We start from the raw sequence: 22,565 nt of genomic DNA, 5'->3' as shown, positions 1-22,565 counted from the left end.
GAAAGTCATGGTTGTTGTTGGATATCTTCGTGTCTATCAGTTTATCCATTTGTCTAATCATTGTAATTGGATTACCTAAAGCCTCCACTGCAAATGAGGCTGGAGCAGTGCGTTGAAAGCTCAGTTGCAGGGCAGTGCTCTCAGATGAAGTTGTTGGTAAGAACAGATGCTGCTGAGATTGATGAAGCCATCCTGTTTGTGAGTATCTGTTAGCACTGTGACTGAATATGTAAATCCTGTCAAGGTACTTTAATGTCTTGCCTTGTCTGCTATTATCTGGCATATCATCCTCGAGAGGCCCAATAGTTGTAATGGAAAGTATGACATCTCTTTTACTCTTTCTTTAGGGCAGGGTGCTGTCCTGTGGGATGGATGACAGGGCAAGAGCAGGACCAGTACGAGGAGCGGCTGAAAGAAGTTTTTAACAGCTTTGACACTAGCGGCTGTGGCTCTCTGTGCCCAGAGGAGCTCTCCGACCTCTGTCAGTCGCTGCACCTTAATGATACCGCTCCAGCTCTTCTCCAGACTCTGCTCCAGAGCCAGGACCGCCTCACTGCCAGGGTGAGTTTATTCCACTGCTGCTAAGCAGCCGTTTCATCATAAACAATCGTCATACTGCTAATGTGAAGTCTGGAATTATACATTACCTGGTTGGAAATGAGACACACACACCCTTTTTTAAAAAGCTGTTATTTATGCAGCAATAGTAATTTCTATTACCAGTGCTGAATATATGCTACAATCCCAATTTCATGCTGTGTAATGATTTTTGGCCTGTCCCATGTGCACAGAGTTATTTTTCAGATTCTCTGAGTCTTTTGAGTTTTTTGATGATACTACATGATGTAGATTATGAGATATTCAAAGTTTTTCCAATTTTGGATTTGGGAACAATATTATAAAAATTTTGTAGATGCAGTTTTTTTTGTGTATTGGTAAACCTCTGCCCAGCTTTACTTCTGAGAAACTCTGCTTCTCCCTCTAAGATGGTCTTGTTTTTATATGTTATGTTATGTGACCTGTTACCAAATAACCGAATTAGTTTCTCCAGCTATTTATTTTTCATAACGCTTCCTTTGTCAGCCTTTGGCAACTTTTTTTTCAGAGACATGTAGCTGATTTTGAAATTTAAAAGCCAGTATTTGTCATTAAATAATAATAATATTTCAGTATGTTCTGTTGTGACTAAAATATGGATTTACGAGATTAGTAAAACGTAAGTGCTTCTATCTACCATTTACACACATTCTGATATTTGGTTCCACCTCCTGAGCTACAACCATGAGGTAGAACAGGTATTAGTTGTGCCCCTTTTCTTCTGCACGCCAGGATTTTTCACATTTATTTGCCATTTCATTGTTTGCTTAACCCAGCTCCAACCCAGGTGTCAAGACAACAAACTATGTGCTGATCACACACACTTTTATTTGAGAGAGGGGCCATTTGGAAATGTATTAAAAAAAATTAAGGACAGTGGTTCTGATAGTTCAACCCATAAATAAAGATGAGACGTATCCAAACAGCTTAACTCCACATGCTGGCATGAATGTATGTTTCTATGTAAGCGTGTAGACAGACGGGTGGCTATTGTCTGGCAGGTGTGGGTGTTAGTGGATGGGGTAAATGTTAGCAGAGGGGCCGCTTAAATGATTGCTTACTCACGGCATCCAACAATAAAGTCAAAAAGCCCCAAGTATCCCCCTCCCCTCCAACACCATCTAAACCCGGGAGCCGTCAGCCTCCGCAGCACAAAGAAAATCACCATATTCAGGGTTGGCAGCTGTTGATTCTTAAAATGTGACCTTGCTGCCCCTGCTCAAACCCTCCTCCACACAGACACCCAGACTCCACCTCACCCACAGAGAATAGCACCCATTGTAAGGAATTTCATGAACTTTCTGTAAGACGTATTTCTTTAATTCTCTTGCAGGTTGACTTTGAACAGTTCAAGGACGCTCTTATTCTGGTTTTGTCTTCATCCATCGAGCCACCTCAGGAAGAACAGGAAGTCCTGCCAAAACCAGGTAAAGTCTTGATGGTTGTGCACAAGTGGGAAAAGCCCCTATGCACAGCCACAGGACCCAAAGCAAGTCTTTGAAATGACTTGTTATGTTATTACCATGCTACTTATTGTGTAGATGATGACAGATGAGGTTGAATGTAAGTTCAGTTTCTTTACAGATCTGTCATCGTTACATTGTGTAAGATCCTTGTTATATGACAACACAAAGACTGGACCTCATCAAAGCAAATACTACAATATTTATGCCTGTCAGTGAAGCATGATGTATATTGAACCTATGTGGTTCCTGTTAATTTCTCTAAAGGTTGACATTAGTTCATGGCTGTTTTACTGAAACAGATGTGGCTTTGAAAAGATCCTAAAGTTACAAGATTTAGAGAAGTTATTTGGAGAAGTACATACTGGAGGCTCAGCTAAATGCATCACTTTTTTCCCCCTGTTTTTGTTGTGCTAAACTTTTATGCAAATAAATACTCTGTGTATTATTTGACACTTTATTTTTATTTTTCCTCAGAGTCTCCTGAGATCAAACCAAAGTTTGTGAAGGGCGGTAAACGTTATGGCCGCCGTTCCACACCAGAGTTAATAGAGCCTATTTCAGACTTGACTGAAACCACACACGTAAAACCAGCCGACGAGGAGGATTTGGAGGACAACTATGACTCAGCTGTTCCCAGGAAACGTGAGGTAAAAGGCTGAGACCGATCGGTTTTTCATCTCGAGTGCCATCCTTATCGCTTCCTGTCCTTGCGTGATTCCCTGCAGCCACGGGCCGGCATTCAGGCGTTATTCTTAGCTAATCAGCTTAGCGGCATGCAGGGTAGATCCTGTAGTGTAATATAAGCGTTCCAACACAAGATTCACAAGGTCCTATTAGTTGCATAAGAAATTAGTACTGTCTGTAAATAACATTGTGAGGATAATTAGTGTTTGATAAGCCTTGAGTAATTAACACCTAACCACAGTTTTTGTGTAACGTCAGACTTCATCAGGTGATTTATGTGCTGGCGGCTATGCAGAGGTTTAAGAATAGGAGGTTTTAAAAATGTACATCCTGTGTTTTTGGCACATGCTGAAAAGGAAAGGGACATGAGACTTGTCACAGAGTTTTTATTATCAGGTCATTTATCTCCGTGAACAATTGAACGGTGTGGGTGTGTGGTTACTATGATCTTCTAGATCTGTTTCTTGGTTAATCAGACTCACTTCTGACATGTTTCCACACGCAGTCCTTTCTCACAAATAGCATACAGCAGAGATTTTCAGTTATTAGTAGCTTACTTTAAATCCGCTCCGATCGACGATACATAGTCAATTAGCGGGTTGTTTAACCCTGTAAAGCCTGAACTATGAAATAATTGCCAGAAAATTCACATGACTGAGTGTTTATTGAACCTTCTGACAAATCTTTATGAAAATAATGCCTTTAGTATTCAGTTACTTGTGCAGAACTTTGCAAAGCTGGGCTGCAGTAAAAGAAACTCCTCCAAGTGTTCACCAGTGCAATGGTAGTAAGTTTAAGCTTGGATGGAGATGTTAGTATTCTGTGTATTGTCTCTGACTCCACCCAGAGATGCCAAGCAGCGCAAAAGCAAACACTATTGGAGATGCTGAAACTGAAGCGCATCTTGGCATTGAATAATCTTGCTGCAACAATGCTGAAAGTATCCGGCCTGGGGACCAGCAGATGGGGCTGGGTCAGGGGGCTCTGCCTCAGAGACTGCAGGCCCGCTGCTTGGGGAGGAGGTTGTAGGCCTGTGTCAGGGAAACAATGAGCTCCGCTACCCCTTCCCTCCTGGATGCCCACACTTCGTGTATCAAAACGCCACTTGCAGAATCCCATCTGCTCTTCATTCCCTCACTGCTGGTTTCCCAAACAATAGGTGGGAATTCTGGGTTCGGAGTTGGAGATCAGCGATCAAGGTCTTTAATATTTCTTCACAAGGAAATTATTTTTTTTATTTTTTCAAATTGAAAATCATTTAAAACCTTTTTTGTGAGGCTAGTTGTCAGGAATAACCCCCAATAATTTTAATAATTTTGAGTAAATACTTTCACAAAATTGCAGATGGTTGAGGTCATTTGATTTATTTGCTTGATTTCTATGCTATTCTATTTTTCTATTCTATTTTATTCTTTATTATTTGTCTATAAAGGAAAATAAAGAAACGTGTGTGCACAACACATTTTCTTTGGTGCTGAAATCAGTCCTTCAGACCTCCCCCGTCAGGGCCCGTGCTATTACAAAAGGTCCTGTGTATGTGTGTTTTTTGCAGCCCCCCCCCCCCCCCCCCCCCCCCCCCCCCGCATTCAGACTCAAACTTGTCTGATTTAAAACCACGCTTGAACACACACACACTCTCAACTGATTGTCTCATGAGAAAATCAGAGGGGGGGTTGGGACAATTGTTCTCAGTAGATATTTTAATGGTTAACTGATTCCATTATTTTTATTTTATCTTTTATATGTTTTTGTTTCAGCGCTGGAATGCTCACGAATCAAGCACAGAGGAATATGAGGCAGAAGGTACATTAGATTCAGATTAATTTTAGACATTTTACTTCATACAGGACATAGCTTTGTTTGGTTTTGTTGTTTTTTTGATGCATGATCTAACTTTTGTCTTGTGTGCAGGTCAGATGCATCTCTGGAACCCGGATGAGCCGAACACGCCTCGGGGATCCATTGTTCCCCTATCAGCTCATTTAGAGGAGAGGCTGCGTGAAGCCTGCGAGGAGATGGAAATACAATGGGACGGATGTGCTGATCACAGTGAACTGCTTGCTCTCTGTGAGCATTTGGGTCTGGAGGTATGTTAAAGGGAAAATGCAAAGATTTGAAATTACCCATCATTTAAAATAACCATGTCTGCCTTGGTCTTTTTTCTTTATTCTTTGTTGTTGTTTTTTCCCCTCCTTTTCTGAGGGCTCTTATAATGGTTAAAAAAAAACAACTTTTTCTATCTTCCACAGACTTTTACTTTTACTTTATTTTTACTGATATGAAAAGGTCCTTCAAAACTTCTAAATAACTTAAGAGCCTTTGATAATAATGTTTTGGGGTTTTTTTCCTAGTAAAAGGCATGATATTGTCTGCTGATTTGATAGCCTTGCAACACGGAAAAGATCCACAGAATTTAGATGCAACCTCTGGCACAATACTTAATCATGTTCCCAGCAGTAAATCTTAAAGGGAAGAGGATCAACAGACACAAATTTCATGATTTATTAGAGATTATTACTTTTTCATCTAAAGTTGTTAGCAAATTTTCTGTCCTGTCATTAACTAATTACTGCACTTCTACATATAAACTAACTGCTTACACCAGTTTGAATTCGGTTTGGTCTTTATATATGTCGTGGCAAAGATTCAACAAAGTGCTACATTCTTCAGAGATTTTGGTTCAGGTTGGCATGATAGTTGCCACAGTTGCTTAAAATTTGTCAGCTGCACGTCTCAAAGATGCTCTATATTATTGAGACTGGATGAGTTTGGAGACCACTTGAGTACAGTGAACTCCTTTTCAAGAAACCAGTGTGAGAGGATTTGAGCTTTGTAACATTGCTCGTTATCCCGCTGGAAGCAGCCATCAGAAGATGGTAAACTCTGGTCAAAAAGTTATGGACACGGTCAGCAACAATACTCTGTGGTGTTTAAATAATGATTAGTTGGTACTAAGAGGCTTGGTGTGTGCAAAGATAATCTCCCCCATTACACAACCACCAGCCTGAAAGGTTCATACAAGGCAGGACGGATCCATGCTCTACAGCTGCTTGTGCCAAATTTTGATTCTACCATCCAACCATGTTTTTCCAGTCTTCTAATGTCTAATTTTTGTGAACCCATCTGAAAGTGACTTCAGTTTCCTGACCTTAGCTAACAGTAGTGGCACCAGGTGTGGTCATGTGCTTCAAGGTTTGACGTGTTTTATTCAGAGATGCTCTTCTGCATACCCTGGTTGTAATGACTGAGGTAATGTTGCATTCTTATGAGTTTAAAGCGGTCTGGCCATTCTCCTCTGAGCTCTGCCATCAACAAGTTCTTTTCTACCCAGCGTATTTCTATGCTGGATACGTCTTCTTTTTCCGACCATTCTCTGATAACCTAAAGATGGTTGCATTTTATTTGGTTTTACTCAAGTAAAATGCAGTAATAAAAAAGCAATAAAAATTTCAATTTTTTTTTCTTTTTAAATATATATATCAGGTGAATGGAGATGCGCTCCTAAGCCTGTCTGCCGATGGAATGATGACTGTTCAGGAGTTTGTATCCAGGGTTGCAAACCACAACAAACCCCCCACGCCATCAGCCTCAACACCCTACAGACAGCTTAAACGGCATCACTCCACTCAGGTATGCTATTTGTTGTTTGAGCTTCACCAGGTTAGGAGATTTGGGGCTAATTTCAGGGTTGTGTTTGATGCTTTTTGAAATTCAGAAAAGGCTCAATCTCTGTAGTATTTTGTATTTTCTCTGCTATGATGTATAAAAATAAAATAAAAAATTCTTCTACCTACAGCCTTTTGATGAGGGGGGACGGAGGATAGCTACACCCTCTTCTTTAACCAGCACCATTGGCATGCGTCTGTTCTCCTCTCTTGATGATGGCACCGGTTACACTCCTGTGGAGTACATCCTGGATGCCTGGATAGAAGACGGAATAGAAAACAGCACTGATATCCTGCAGGTACATTACTGAAGTTACACTTCTTACTCTTCTTAGTTTATTTATGGTGAAACAAACAGTGTTTCACGAAATTGTTTCATCTTCAAAATATAATTGGAATGTATTTAAAATGGGATTTTAATTGGAGAACTTTTTGCAGGCTTTGAACTTTGAGCTAGATGGAAAACTGAGTCTTGGTGATCTCACCATGGCACTTGAAAATGAGCTACTCGTTACTAAGAATGGGATTCACCAAGCGGCACTGGCGAGCTTCAAAGCTGAGATCAGATATCTCCTGTGAGTATGAGTCATCATCATAATACAGCTCATACAGATCTTAATACGATTTGTTGATCCATGATTAACTGGATTGTGAACTGCTTAAAGCTGATAGTGTTGAAATTGAAAACAAATCTTTTTTTAAAAAAACAGCAGGATTGTTGTTTTTGTTTATCGTGCCGTGTAACTCGTGTACAATTATTGTTCCTGTTGGTTTTTCTGATCTCAGAGAGCGTGTAGACAGAGAGCTCAGAGAGAAAGAGAAAATCCGATCTGATCTGGAAAAAGCAGAGAAGCAGAAAACGCAGCTTGCCAATGAGGTGGATGAGCATCACTCTGCAATTGAGCACATGAATAACCTCAATCTCAGGTAATTTATCATTCCAGTCGCACCACACGTCTTTTGAGATGCTTTTTATTAAATCTTATAAAGTCCAGTGACTAAACGGAAGGTTTGGAAACACATTTGTCATGTTTAACTTTTTTAAATTTTGGACCCGTCTCCTAGAGGCCTCATTCCTCAGGTTTTAATTTATTACATCTGTTATCTGAATGAATTTCATTCATTGATAAACTGCAGTTGAGCCTGTTTAGCTTGCTTTACTTTTGTTTATATAGATATTTTGTTTACTCTAAATGTTTGTGAAGAAAAGTTTAGAGCAAATATTAAATCTACTTGCAGTGTTAATGAAATGTACTAGACCAAAACACAATGTGCCACAGCTGCCCTAAATTAACAGTATTGGTAATTAAAAAAATATTATTTTGCATTTATAATGGTTAATTTCCCAAGCAAGCTCTTAAATTGAAATGACATTTTTAAAAGTAAAGTATTGTTATTGTTTTTATCCATGACTTTTAAAATTGTGTTTTACAAAAATGGTAAAGCACTTTAATATTTTTGTGTTTAAGATGCCAAATTTACTTACTTTCCTGAACAGAAAAATACTCTTTAATGGTTCTGCTTGATTAATATCTGATCTCTCAAAGTTTGGTGTGCCAGCTCAAATTTGAGTTTAAATATGTGAATTCAGTTAGAGTTCAGTGACTTACAATATTTATTTATTTATTTTTTAAGTTTTTTTTTTTTTTTTTTTTTTTCTTTTGTTTTTTTGACAGATTTCTAAAATATTTGTTCTTTCTTGCTTTTTTTATGACAGGTGATTCAATACATTTGTTAAGTAATGTATATTAAGTGTTGAGTTTTTCTGCTGTGGATGATCATCTGCAGGAAGCTTGAGCAGGACCACAAAGAGAAGCTAGCAGCAGTAAAATCTGAGCTGATGAGGGAGATGGAGCAGATTCAGCAACAGGCTTTCCTGCAGCGTGACGAGCTGGAAGCAGAGATCGAGAAGATCAGGGAGGATGAATCTTTCATCCGAGACCACCTCTCCATCTCGGTGAAGGTAACCGAATAATTCATGGTGTGCAAGTGTATTTGTTTTTTTATTTTGTTAAGCATGGAATATGTCAGTGTTTCTAATGTACACTATGTTCTTTATCCCCCCAAAATAATTTGAAAATATAAGAATCATGATGTTGTTCATTTTCAGGAGAACAGACGTCTGGAGATGGAGTTACTGGACTGCAATGAAAAACTAGTTGACGCTCAAAACCAAATTACCAAACTCCAGACAAGTTTGGACAACATTATGAAAGATAAGGTGCAGACACATTTTAAGATGCTATATAATGGATTTTCATAATATTGACTTTCACCTTTTTTGCTTGCAATTTGAGTTTCATGTTTGTTTGTTGTTTTTGTTGTTTGTTTGTTTTTTTTATATCTGTATCTGTGCTAGCATGATAATTAGTACATGATCTTTTCTTATTTTAGTTTGGTGATCTGGACCCTAACAGTGCAGACTTCCTCCTCCAAGAGGAGCGCATTAAACAGCTACGCAGCGGCTATGAAGCTCAGTGCAGGGTAACTACGAGAGACTGTTGTTTCACAAAGGAGCGTGTAAAATGTGCTGACATGACACAGATGTTTAACTTTAAGTACTCTTATTCCGTAGGAATTACAGGATCGTATCGATGAGCTGCAGTCAGAGTTGCAGGACTTCCACAGCCTCGGCAGAACTCATCAGTCTTGTCAGAAACCTCTCTCTGAGGAGCTGGAGAGTAAAAGCCCTGGAATGGAGTCTGACCCAGGTAAGCCTATAGTGTAACAGTGCAGTAAAATAGTGCTCAGAATCATTAAAGAGGACTAACTGCATACATGACCTATCGTGCAACAGTATTATTAAATTCACTGGTGACACAATTGCTGTTGGCCTGATATCAGGTGAAGATGAGTCAGCATACAGAGGTGAGGTACAGCAACTGTCAGTAAACAACCTGGTTTTGAACATTACTTAAACCAAAGAGCTAATAATGGACTACAGGAAAAGGCATGACTCAGTCTCATTCTGCATTAGTAGGAAGTGTGTAGCGTGTGTAATAGGGGTGGGGGAAAAAATCGATACTGTGTAGTATCGTGATATTTTGTTTGCTAATAATGTATCGATACAGGGACAGCAGAAATCGATATTTTGTTACAAAAATGTTTTTTGTGCTCTGACTTCAGAGCATGTTGATCCTTTTTCTGAGCAAGAATCCTGACATTCCTTCACTGTCCAAATGTGTTTAACTTGTTTATTGGCAGCAATAAACATGACAGTTTACTTATTTTCATTTAAGACATGTTTTATTTTAATTAAGTTTAAAACTTTTTTTATTTAATGTAAAATTATATTTTGTTTTAATTTACTTTCAAATTCTTCAGTTGCTGAAGGGGCTGCATAGTTTTCATAAATTGCATAGTTCAGAATAGCTATAATTGTACCAGATGGTTGCATTCAGTTGGACTAGACTGTAATACAAACCGTTCAGTTTGTCAACAATAAAACTGACTGAAATGAGAGAGAGACTGAGTGTGAGACTTTGATATTAGATGAAATGAATATTGATAATAAAGTTTACCTTTATGTACAGAATCTGAATATCGCAAAATATTTTTAAAAATTGCAATAATATCGTATCGTGCGTTAAGTATTGTGATAATATCGTATCGTGGGATGTATGGTGATTCCCACCTCTAGTGTGTAAGGTCATTTGAATTGGGTTTCCCCCTATCATTGAACCTTTCCTGGTCAGACAACAGTACTGGAACAGGGAAAAAGGCACATCAGAGACTACTTAGGAAAAACAACATTGAGCAGCAACTAAACACATAGGTGTGGGATGCTGGCTGCTCTGTAGCAGTCAAAAATGTGTTGCAAGGAGTGGTACAAACAGCAAAGAATTAAAAAAACACTGGTTGCCAGCTGCCATCCTTGGAGGACATTGCACGCTACTTTAAAAGAGCACAAAACATCAAGGACTGCTTTCACCACGGTCACAGTTTGTTTGGACTGTTGCCCTCAGGCAGGCGATGCAGATCACCCAAAGTACACAGCTATAGCTTCAGAGACTATTTCCTTCTAAAGACTAACTGGGTCCTGAACACTTAAATGTACTGATAAATTAATGCAGTGATAACTGACTCATGCTACTATGCTGCAACTCTGTTTGCACTGGTTATTTAGAGGTTATTTATTGGTGTTTTATTATTTGTGTTGTCCTGCTTTGTTTTTTAACCTGTCAAATATCAACCAACCCCTCACTTCTAACTTGACTTCTCACAGGTCTCGGTTCAGAGGAGGTTCAGCCTTTCAGTATGAGCCTAGAAGCAGAGATGATGCTGGAGCAGCTGAAGGAGCAGCACCTGCGTGAAATCGAGGAATTGCGAAACCAGCTGGAAATCAAGGTTAGTCTGCTAGCAGCACCAGTTTTTAATGTGTAAATCTGCTGAAGAAAATGAGAAGTTTTAGAATTGGAAAGAAATGAGGAGGTGAGACCTCTGCAGGGTCCTCTATATCTCCACTCCCAAGTGCTTTAATAAATAAATAAAAATGATTATTATATCTAAAATATGGGGAAAGGGAATATGTGACTATTATTCAGAAATTAACTACAAGGTTCATATAAATTATTAATCATTTTATCCATACAGATGAATGAATTTAACAACATGGTGGAAAAACAAAGGGTGAACCATGAAGACCAGAAAGCTGCTTTGGCGAACGTCCACCAGAAGGAGGTTCAGGCTTTAAGAGATGAGATGGTCAACATTCAGAGCCATGCACAGGAGCTGCAGAGCCAGCTGGAGGAGGTAGAGTTGGAGAGGAGTTTACTGGAGGAGAAACAGACAGAGGAAAGGGAAGAGCTTAAGAACCTCCAAGAAGAGGAGTTGGTAAAACTAAGAAACCAGCTCCTGGAGACCCAGACTCACACTGCAGACCTGGAAGAGCAGCTGAAGACCCCAAGAGTTCAACAGACAGAGACCGATGAAAGTCTTGAGATTGAGAAGCTGAGGACTCAACATGCCACAGAGCTTAAGAAACTAAAGGATGAGCATGCAGAGCTGTTTGAAACCAGACTAGCAGAGGAGAGAAAGGAATTACAGGAGGAAAAGGCTGATTTGGAGAAGAGATTATTAGATGATTGGGAAAGCAAGAAGAAATTGTTGCTATTAAGCCATGAGGAGAAACTAAGTGATAAACTAGAGGAGGTAAAATTGAAATTTGAGGAAGAGCGTGAGGAATTGGTGGAGACGCTGACAGAGGAGTGGCAGAAAGAGAGGGCTCAGCTGGATCAGCAGAACGGCGAGTCTTTACAGATGCTGCTGGAGGAAGAGATGCTGAGACTCGTCAAGGAGCAAGAAGAGAAGGAGAACAGTCTGAGGGAGCAGTGGGAGAGGGAACGAGCTCTGCTTCAGGAGCATCACGAGGCGGCGCTGCTCGAAAAAATACTCGAGGAGAGGTCGCAGCTACAGGAGAAGTTTGAGCAGAGGGAGAAAAAGCTGAAAGAGGAGTGGGAGAGGGAGAGACTCCAACTGGAGGAGGATTATGAAGGGATGATCCAGGATAGGATAAATGAGGAGAGGGAGAAGTTTGAGATGGAGAGGGAGGAGGTGGAGAAAAGACTGGAAAGTTTGATGGCAGAGGAGAAGGCGCGTCTAGAGGAGAGCCATCGAGAAGCCGTGAAGGAGCTGAGTGTCAAGCACATAGAGGAAAGGGACACACTCAGTGCCATGTTAGACAAACTACGAGATGACATCGCCCAGGAGAGGTAAGAAACAACATTTTACTTAATTAAATTTATCAAAATGTATTCTTCAGCCTTAATCTCAAGCTAACATCACGTGAAAGTAGTGTTAATCCTCTAATGTAACACCAAACAATCGAACAGGATTCTGCTAAGAGATAAGGTGTCTAAGCTATTTTTTAAAGCCTCCTTTGTTGAGGATTGTCAGCAATTATAATGTAATACTTTCCAAACTGCTTCTGTAACCGCCCTTGAATAACCATGTGCAGGAAGGACATCGAGATCAGTTTCAACCTGAGAATCAAAGAAGTGGAAGATCGTTTCTCGTGTGATCAGGAATTTGTTGCACAGCGTTTTCAGGCTGATGTTTTGAAACTTGAACAGCACTACCAAAGAGAGCTGGAGGCTCTTTCTGAAAGCCACGCCAAGCAGAAGCTCGAATGGGAAGCAGAGATGCAGAACGCTCTCGAGAGAGCAGAGGAACAAAGCAAAATGATGGAGGAGGCAGCGGAGGTGGAAAGACAGAGATTAAATCAGGAGTGGACAAAAGAAAGAGGGGAGCTAGAAAGTGTTCACAAAGAGCAAATGGAAGCACTAATGATTGAGAAAAAGCAGCTGCACCATGAGCTCGATGACTTGATTAGCAAGGCTCAGACCAAAGAAATAGAGCTCAGCAAGCAGCTGAATGATCTCCATAACAGGCTTCAGGAAAGCCTGAAAACCAAACATGATCTTCTTGTTCAGACAGAGCTCCTGTTGAATGAAACAGTCGATGATTTTAAAGAGGAGAGGGAAGAACTTCTGAGTAGTAATTCAGAACTTGAGTCAAAGTACAATGAGATGCTTTGTATTTCAGAAAGTCAGACAGCAGAGAGGATTGAACTTTTAAATGAGCGCGATGATTTAAAGATGAAGATCGAAGAGCTGGAGATGCTTCTTAAGCGGGCCGCAGTGGACTTTGAGCTTGATAGGCGTGAGCTACAGGAAAGTGTGTCGATTCTTGAGCAAAAGTTAAAAGATGCAGTTGAGATTAAGGCAGAAGATTTTAAAGTAAGAGTTAAAGAGCTGGGGATGGAAGTCCAACAGCTTTCGTCTTCTGTGGAAAAAGTGGAAGACAAAGAGATGAAGGAATTGAAGGGGATGAACACATTTATGGAGAAGATGCTAAACAACAGAGAATGCGTTTCTTTATTTGGTGAAGAAACACCTGAAATTCTGGATGAACAAGATAGCAATGAAGAGACTCTAGCGGGGACTCTGTATGCAGGAGAGGAAGCCACTGAAAACGTGGATGTTTTTGACGCAAACAATGAAGATGGCTCTGCTACCAGTGACATTCGGGGAGACGGAGAGTTAATGGGTGCTAGTGAAAAACAAGAACTCCGACAAAATATCGTGCAAGAAGATATGAAAGAGACTCATGAATTGTGTCCTGCAAATGCTGATGGGTTTCAGGGATGTGGTGATGATATTTCTGTTACCGATTTCCCAGAGCAAGCTGAACTTTATCACGCAGGCTGTGAGTTGGCACCTTCTGATCACCCCGAGTCCGAATCCACAGAAAACCCAAATGAAGCAGTTTTCCCAGAGATGAAATGTGGGCCCGTCTCATCACTTGAGGCCTTTGAAGATGGTGAGAACAAAGCAACTCTTGAATTATGTAAAGAGAACAATCTTCAAGATGTAGCAGCAGTAGGGTTTGAAAGCTATTCCCAGGAAGATGAGCAGCATCATGAGACTGTGGTTGTCCCCTCAACGCTGGAGGAGACAGGTTACCCTGGTGAACCGTGTCTGGAGGATGCTGAGGTTAACTGTTTACTGAATAACTCCCCGGATTCAGACTGTGAACATTTACTCGCAGAACTAAAGAGGGAAAACGTTAAATGTGGACATGAATGTGTGGATCAAGACTCTGACTGTGAGCAGCAGCCTTTGCTGAAACTACAGGCTTTCTATAATACGACCACAGAGGAGAACATTCTCCTGCATGAGAAGATTTCTTTGCTTCAGCAGAAGACAGAAATACTAGAGAACCTGCTGGCTCATAACAATGAAAAGATCAAGGCTGGGCACCAGGTGTTGGAGGAAAACTACAGCCTCAAAGTTAGAATGTTGCTGTTAATGGAGCATGTCAAAGAGCTGGAGATAAAGGCCTTGAAAATGACAGATCTTCAGATTAGGTATGAAGATTGCATGTGTGAAAATACCAAACTGAAGGAGCAAAATGGTGAACTTGAGAAAAGGGTGTGGAGCCTTGAGAGCAGGGTCAATATTTTCCACAGTTTCAAAGAGCAGCAAATTTCACTTGTGGATGAGATCAGCAGGATGAGAGAAGAAAACACTAAACTGTCTGAGCTGTTCAGCGAATTAGAAAGGCAGGATGGGATTCTTTCAGCCTTTGGCCTAGATGCTGAACGACTGGAGAGCCCCTCAGTGGAGGCTTTTCTGGATTTAGATAGGGAGCTGGAGGCGAATGTTGATGCAGTGACTGATCTTGAAGACTGCTGTAAGAAGTTGGAGAAGCAGAACACGCAACTTCACCGAACCATCACAGAGCTACAAGACAAGTCACAGACATTAAACGAAGTGACGCACGCTCATAGGTAACATGGAGAAAACTAGGATCCCTTTGTCTTCTGTGGCTGGTGTTACCACCATCCTTTAGTGCTGTGAAGTTCTAGCTGCGACTGAGCTTCTAAACCCTCTGTAGCAGAGCCTGACAGTTTTTGTCCCCGTAGGTCATCAGCGGAGAAGCAAGAAGTCGTTTAGTGTGTGTAAACTGTAGAGTTGTTTATAATCGGTGTGCTGCAGTCCGTTTGGTGATTCTCATATGTACTCAACATGCATTGTGTGTGATGGATTCCTGCAGTTTCACTGAATTTATTTTTCTGACTTTTTGTCTCCAGATCTGAAGCCAGTCGTCTTGCTGAGGAAAACGTCATCCTCAGGCAAAAGATCTCTGCATTGAAAGAAGAGGACTTAAAGGAAGTCCAGCAAGAGTTGACGTAAGAAGCACCAAATATAGTTAGCGGCTAACCACCACAGTAGGGTTTTTTGGTTAGTTTGTTTTATGCATAATCACATTTTCTTCTCACACTTAATTACAGACAAACATGGGAGCACCTGAAGAAAGAGAAGCTAGCAGCTCAAAAAGCATCACAGAATTTCCAAAAACAGGTGATTTAGTGCAAAAATAAATACAAAAAAGTTAGAAATATACAAAAGAAACCAATTTGTCCTTACACACTGGATTTGATTTATTTGGACCAAGATATTTACTTAAAAACATGAATCTCCACAGATTGCAGAGCTGCGTTTGCAGAGTCAGCAGCTGGAGGATGCGAATGGGATGCTGTCAGAGAAAAATGCCCAAAATACTGCCGGTACGGAGAGTCTACGACAGCAGCTGGCAGAATTGATAAAGGAAAATGAGAGGAGGGAAGCTGCTTCTGCTGAAGAGAAAAACAAGGTAAACGGCGTTTAATGACCAGCTGATAGTCGCCACGGTGTGGTAGCGGGTAGTTAATTGGTGGCTGTTTTGTGTTAGCTGGCAGCTTGTGTGTCTGCTCTGGAGGCAGAGTTGACCAAAGCTCTGGAGGACACTGCACAGCTGGAGGAGAGGAATATCCAGCTGTCACAGAAGCTCTCTAACCTCAGAGAGAAGGTGAGCATTAGATTATGGGCACCAAAACACTTCACATCCAACTCCACCATAATATAACACAGACACAATATTAAGAACTTCCTAACACCACCCCTTCTTAGAATTAAATGACCCAAGCTCATCCCCATCTCTGAATACCTGCAATGATTAAGATGCAGGAAAAAATACAAACTAAGTTGTTTCTAGCCTTGAGCCAGCTGTGATCTGCTGAGATCTTTGGGTGTTATCTGCCCTTACCATTAAAGTTATGCAAAAGATTGCTTCCTTACACCTGTAGGTGTCTTTTGGTTGTCAGGCAATCACGGCGGGCACAATGGAGAGTCACCTCAGCCACCTCGTAGAGGAGCGGAAGAGTGTGGATAAGGAGACTGTAGGGCTGCGCAACCAGCTAGCCAAAGCTCAAGAGAAGGTAAGGCTGCTGTAACCTAAAGGATCTCACTCGGTCGCCAGATAGATGACAAATCGTTTGGTAATTTTTCAATAGTTGGGGTATAGTGGGCTTATTTCACAGCATTTTAATAGAATTTATAGAGATTTCTAGCAAAGCACACAATGAACTCTAACTTGGTGCATTAATTAGCACTAATATGCTTCTTTCCACTCAAGGTCAAGACTATGGAAGAAACTCTTCAGACTGTCAACCATCAAAGTACTCGTCTGAAGTCGGACCTTCGTGTCTCGCAACAAGAGAGAGATTCTCTAAAACATGAACTTGCATTGCTACACAAACAGCTGCAGAATGCTATGGATAAAGTGAGGTTTTTGTTTCTCTATAGTAAGGTAAAAGACAAGCTGAGGGCAGAACAGACTGTGACCTTTTGCCCTTGTTAATCTCAGAACCATATTTTGGAGATGGCCCTGCACTCAAGCGGTCTGCAGAATCACAGCAAGAAGCTGTACAGAGATGAGATGTCTCGGCTGATGGAGCAGGAGCAGCAGCTACTGAGGCAAGAAAACGAGAGACTTCAAGCAGAAGTGTGCAGCATCAAAGGAGACCTCACCCAGTCCAGAGAAAAAGTGAGCCGAGCACCACAGAAAAATGGCAGGCTTTTAAAAGCTGCTTCTTCTTTTTTTTCTCTGTTATGTGAGTTGTCTTTTCTGTGTTTGCAGGTCCGTCAGCTTGATGCTACCATACTGTCCCTGAAGCAGCACAAACATCTGAGTCAGTCCTCTCTGATGAAGGCCTTGGAACAGGAAAACTTCTCTCTTAAAAAGGAGCTTGAAGCACAAAGGGAGCTTACCATGGTGTGCATTCATGCTGCTGACTATAACCAAAGAATGTTCAGATTATATAAAGTCCTCAAATTCTCACTACATGTGCTTTTCATTCAGGGCTGTGAAGGTGGACAAAGACGCACTGAGCTGGAGAGCCAACAGCAAGAAAACGAGGCGCTCAAGGCTCAGCTGGCTCGACTAACAACACAGCTGCTCGAGGTACTCCAGCTTTTTTCTTTAAAGCTTTCTTTGGATATAACAGTTTAACAAGAAAGCAAAATAATTTAAACAATATTTTTTTTCCTATTTCCAGACTTTTCAGGCACAACTCATGGGACTCCTGCCTCCATCACCTCACAGGATGCCCAGAGGACAGCACCGTGGTGAAGATCCAGACAACATGCAGGTACAGTGCAATTCAGAACTTCCACAATGGCAAACCCGACCAAATGTATAACAGTTTACTGCTTAAGTAAGCTTGGATATATTAAATAAGTACTGCATTAGTACATTAATAGATTGCCGTTCTTTTCTCACACTTAGTTTGTTCGATCACATTGCACTTTTTTTTTTTCCCCCTTTTGTTGTTAATATTAAATTAATCTTTGAAGCCTGTGCACCACTTCTCATGCTGGTTCACTTTCTAATGGGAGTTGATACATAGACCTTTGTCACAGCAGCTTCAGTTTGTCATGAAATCGTAGTTAAACGCAGGTTTTTCTAATTAATGTAGGTTCTGTTCTGTGTATTCATAGGGCCTTCATTAATGTGATTAGAAGCACCTGTGTTTACCTCCTTATTTCCCTAACTGCTGTTACTTGCTCAGATATTAAATAATGTACAGCATTTTCATATTGTACTTGTGGCTGTAAATGTCAATGAAAAACTGGACATCACTAACATTTTCAACATCGTAGCAAAAAAAAAAAGTGTACCTGAGCTGAGTGTCCTCCATTCCTCGTCTGAGTTTTCCGCTCCTTTCTTTTTCTTTTATTTATTAAAGCTGTGTTTGCTGTGTTTTTGAGGGTTTTTTTTTTTTTTATATATACCTGTCGTAGATTCATTTTGGCACCCATCTGTCTTCATCTCCTTTTCTCATATCTGTAGAGTTTACCTTTATGGGTCTGGTGTTTTAGCTTGTGGCACCTATGTGGGTTTTTTTTTGTTGTTGTTGTTGTGTTTGTTTCTGAATTCATTGTCTTTTATTTTCAACCTTGAATGCTGGTTGAAATAGGCTAAAGTAGTTGCCATTGTGTGATCATCTGGGTGAGATGGCTGACTTATTTATTTCTTTATTATTATTTTTTTTTTCCTTTTTTCATGTTTTTTCTCCCACACTCTGCGTAAGTCTTCATTTCCCAACAAATACAAGTTGTCCTTTTATAGTTATCACATGTGTAAGTGGCATCTTCCACCTTCATCTATCATCATCAGGTTGCCATTAACACGTGGACTTTGTTTGAAACAAAAACATTATGCACAACATCTGCAGAAAACTCCATTTCTAGTTTACTTGCAGATTAAGTTTTTCTTTTTTTTTAGTAATTGCTGACTTAGTCCTAGTTTGCCCACATCTTTGTTCAGCACGTCATCAGTGAGGATCAGTTACTGATTGAAGTTTGAGATCCCTGTATGTATGATTAGTCCTGCTGTTCATGCTGGCTTATACCACTTTCCAAATCCGCAGTGCTTAAACAGTGAACTATAAATTTGAAAACACAAAACTAAAGAGATGTTTTCTTGGCCAGTATGAACAGGAGGAATGCTGACATCCTGCAGATTAATAAATCTGCATTCATATTAGGATTCCTAGTTTATCTAACTTAATTTATTCGATAGTCTACACACATCTCAGGCATAAAAAGCCCATCTTTAGGATTAGAGGGTAGAGCCCTGGTGAAGTGTACCTGCCTTTTCTCTCCAGGGGGCGATGCCGGAGCAGCGGGCGGCACACGCAGACAGCTGCCGGCGGATCGGTGGATTGTAACGCCAGCGTCATTTCCTGCTCTTCGCTTTAGAAGACTGCTTACATTCTGCTCTCCCTCTGTTTCCGGAGTAAAAATCTGAATGTGGCACATGAAGCCCCACATTCGCGGTGCCTGAGATAAATGGCATGAAGTTGTAGTTGTATTTCATTGCTGCTAGGTGGCAGGAAAACACAGAAAAGGCTCCTGGCCTGTTTTCCCAATGGGATTTTGATCACACTAATACTTGCATTGGTTGATAGACTATGTTTTCTAAAAAGAATAAATAAATAAAAATCTATTGAGCTTATATAGACTGGAAAGATGTAGGACCAGACCTTTGGTGGATTCATTATACATCCTGATCACAGTCTTTTCAATGCAGGGTTTACTTTCTGGGAATGATGGTTATGCACTTGTCTTTTTAAAACTTTAAAGGGTTTATGACAGGGTATGTATCCTCTGAGGAAAAATCTTGTCATCAAGGGCCAAGGTTAGTGCCTGACAGGCTTTTGAGTCTTTTTCTAACAATCAAACCATTCACACGTGTTATTGCCAGGTGATGCTACCTGATGTGCAGTCAGGGTTCATGGAGATTTTTCAGTGAAGGTACCAGGTTTTTAGTCCTCTACTGTCCATTTGTGTTCTGGGTGTCTTTTGTTGCTGCTGAGCATCCAAAGTGAATCACATCTTTTTGTTTTGTCTTGTTTTTTGTTGTTGTTTTTGCTTTTGCTTTTTTTGTTTTTGTTTTTTAAGCAAGGACTGATCAAACATGTTTGGTAATTAATTTCAGTGTTTGGCTGGTATTTATTAAATCTTTGAGGTTGGTAGTGTGTCTTTAGTACAGTGCGTCATTATGTCTGCGTTTTTGTTTTGTTTTTTAATCATTTAGTGCATTTTTGTTCTTCTTCCTACACATGCACATTTGTTTTATTTATTTTATTTATTTTTCATGTTTATTAGATTTTGTTTTATTTATGCATTAATTAATATTTTTTCTAGCTATATCTGGAATATGTCATAATTTTATACTTGTATTTATTTTTCTAGTGAATCATCCTCTCTTAAGAAATGTAACAGAAACCCATTAATAAAGAATAAAGCAACTAGCTCACAAGAAATGCCGTCTGTATGGTGTCTCTGACTCATCTCACGCTCACATTTCCATTTTTTCAGAAGCTAAAAATCTAATTTTATATGGTAGTCTTGCATCAGCAGCAGTTTGACGATGTCCTTGACTGTCTTCTCCCCAGGATGAAAGGGAGACGAAGATGAAGCGCATGGAGGAACGAATGAAGGAAATTGAGTTGTCTCTGCATAATGTCAAGCTGCTGCTCAAAGAGAAGGTTGCTCAACTCAAAGACCAGGTCAGTTCATTGGCGTCCACTAATTTGTTTTTAAGGTGCTGTTCAAAGCTGGACTCCCATTTTGAAAAAAATCTATTATACATTGGCTAATTTGGATTGTTAAACACAACCTTTCAGGAGACTTATTAATTTAGTTTGGTTTTATTTTTACATTGTATATAGCACCGGCCCACAACTGTAGCTCTCTTGCACTGTGCTTTATATTGTCCTGCAATATCAGAAATGCTAGCAATCACTTGGTGACAATGGAGAAATATGATTCACTTTCAACAGAAAAAAACTCCAGTAGAGTCAAACTACAGGGGCAAACGTCTGCCACAATTACTTCTAGTGTGAAATGAAAAAGAGAGGGGGGGGGCACATGGTAAAAATGACAATGCAACACAACCTGTGGGAGAAGACAGACAAAAGTTAATAATATTCATTACTGAAACATGGTCAGTGCATAATGGGAGGTTCCCCAGCAGTCTAAGCCTGTATCAACATGGGATGGTTCAGGGTCATCTGATACAGCCCAAACTATAAGCTTTATCAAAACTTAAAAGTTTAAATCCAATTTTAAATGTAGAGAAGGGAATCTGCCTCCATCAATTTGGAGCTCTTTTCACAGAAGAAGAGGTCTGATGAGATCTGATGGGGTCTCATTGTTACTTTATATGTGAAGAGGAACATTTAGTGCAACTTGATAATGAGTGATTGCAGGAGTCCAGCCAAGAATGTATGAATTTGTTTTTCCACATCACTCTGAGATGCTTGGCAATTCCAGAGATTAATTTTTTTTTTTAAAAAGAGAGAGAAAGAAACTCAGAATTTAGAATTAGAAAGGTTATGTCGTTAATTTAAACTACACCCATATTGTGTTTTCTGTCTTCTTAGATAATTCCAACTCCATTTAGTCTTCATAGCAATTGAAACGTATCCTGTAATAATACTACCTAAGGGAAATAGTATGGGTCCTGGTACAAATACCATAACTAAACTCCTTGTTTTAATGAACAATTTGAAATTATTCAAAACATTGCCGTTCAGTGTAACCCGTTACAATCAATTATCTACTTTGACTTTTCTAGCTGCACAAGAACGGCAAAGCAGACGTACTAATCAAAGATCTGTATGTGGAGAATGGCCAGCTGCTGAAGGCTCTGGAGATAACTGAGCAACGTCAGAAAATCGCGGAGAAGAAGAACTACCTGCTGGAGGAGAAGATCTCTAGCCTCAATAAGATAGTGTGTGACCTAAACCCGTCACATCTTCCGTTGCCGTACCATTATAAATGATCACAAAGGATTAACTTAAAATGTGTGTCCAAGTCGATATTTGCACTGTATCTTTACTAAATACTTTTATTTTATTATATTTATCACTGCTGCAAACTTTATGCAGCAGATTCTGCCAATTCATGAGAACTGGTGGTTTTATGTTAAATATGCAGTATTTTTGTCCATTTAATTCTAACCAGTAATTAATGGGACCCATAAATAACTAGAGGTCAAACTGCAAAGAAGAATTGTCTTTATGCAGTTATTTATATTTTTAAAACACTATTACCTATTATTAATAAATATCTTACCTTTAAACTTTTTCTCTGTCCAAAGAGATAAAAAAACAATGAAGTGTACTTTTTATACAATTGTGTCCAAAAGTTGTCTTTTCTTTCTCTAGCCCTATTGTAAAAGAATAAATAGAAACCTGTTGTTTGGTAGTAAAATCACACAAACTGAGATGTCGAATCATGCTTTACCTAACACTACCTGAAGTTGAAAAGACTTTAAATGTCTGTCAAGTGGCAATACTTAACATGTCATTTTACTTTTAAAGGAAATTGTATGATCTGTTGCAATATGTAAAGGTGTATATGCTATGTCATTATGGTTGAGACAGGGTAATGGCTGTGCTACATGTATAAATAAAATGAATGGATTGTTTTTGGTGGTTTGTAAGTTACAGCTTTTTCCACAGTTATCTGAATGCACATACACATGATAACAATGTGATTCAAGCCGAATCAACATATTTAAAATTCATGCCAACCCTCCATGCCAGGAATGTCAAACTTATTTTACATTTACATTGTCTTGAAGCGGATGTTTTTCTAGGATGAAATTATTGTAGAGCAGACATCTTTAATGACTTAAAAAAACAAGAGTTGGGTGCAAGAGTTTGAATTTATTTTGGATTTTCTCCAATCCACACAGGCTCAAATATACACATATACCCCACTAGTATTTGGTTAAATGTCCTTAGCATACATTTTAA

The 22,565-nt window shown here is 39.8% G+C and overlaps 1 protein-coding gene across 1 annotated transcript; it reads left to right on the top strand.

The window, feature by feature from the left end:
• Positions 1 to 3: 3 nt before the first annotated feature.
• Positions 4 to 22,234, top strand: nin (ninein (GSK3B interacting protein)). Its single transcript, XM_085142841.1, is given in 30 exon segments — positions 4 to 198; positions 348 to 377; positions 379 to 561; positions 1,931 to 2,024; positions 2,538 to 2,710; positions 4,505 to 4,550; positions 4,659 to 4,834; positions 6,231 to 6,377; positions 6,544 to 6,711; positions 6,851 to 6,987; positions 7,199 to 7,339; positions 8,201 to 8,375; positions 8,523 to 8,633; positions 8,807 to 8,896; positions 8,988 to 9,123; positions 10,638 to 10,759; positions 11,006 to 12,123; positions 12,369 to 14,702; positions 15,006 to 15,104; positions 15,207 to 15,276; positions 15,401 to 15,568; positions 15,647 to 15,763; positions 16,059 to 16,172; positions 16,370 to 16,516; positions 16,601 to 16,780; positions 16,874 to 17,008; positions 17,096 to 17,197; positions 17,292 to 17,384; positions 20,196 to 20,309; positions 21,380 to 22,234. Coding segments are annotated over 30 exon segments (7,032 nt in total). The 5' UTR covers positions 4 to 93; the 3' UTR covers positions 21,587 to 22,234.
• Positions 22,235 to 22,565: the final 331 nt, after the last annotated feature.

Source organism: Neolamprologus multifasciatus, chromosome 19 (genome assembly GCF_963576455.1).
Source record: "Neolamprologus multifasciatus chromosome 19, fNeoMul1.2, whole genome shotgun sequence".
In the NCBI taxonomy this organism is placed as follows: Eukaryota; Metazoa; Chordata; class Actinopteri; order Cichliformes; family Cichlidae; genus Neolamprologus; species Neolamprologus multifasciatus.
Note: the sequence above shows the minus strand (reverse complement) of the source record. Positions and strands in the feature narration are given on the sequence as shown.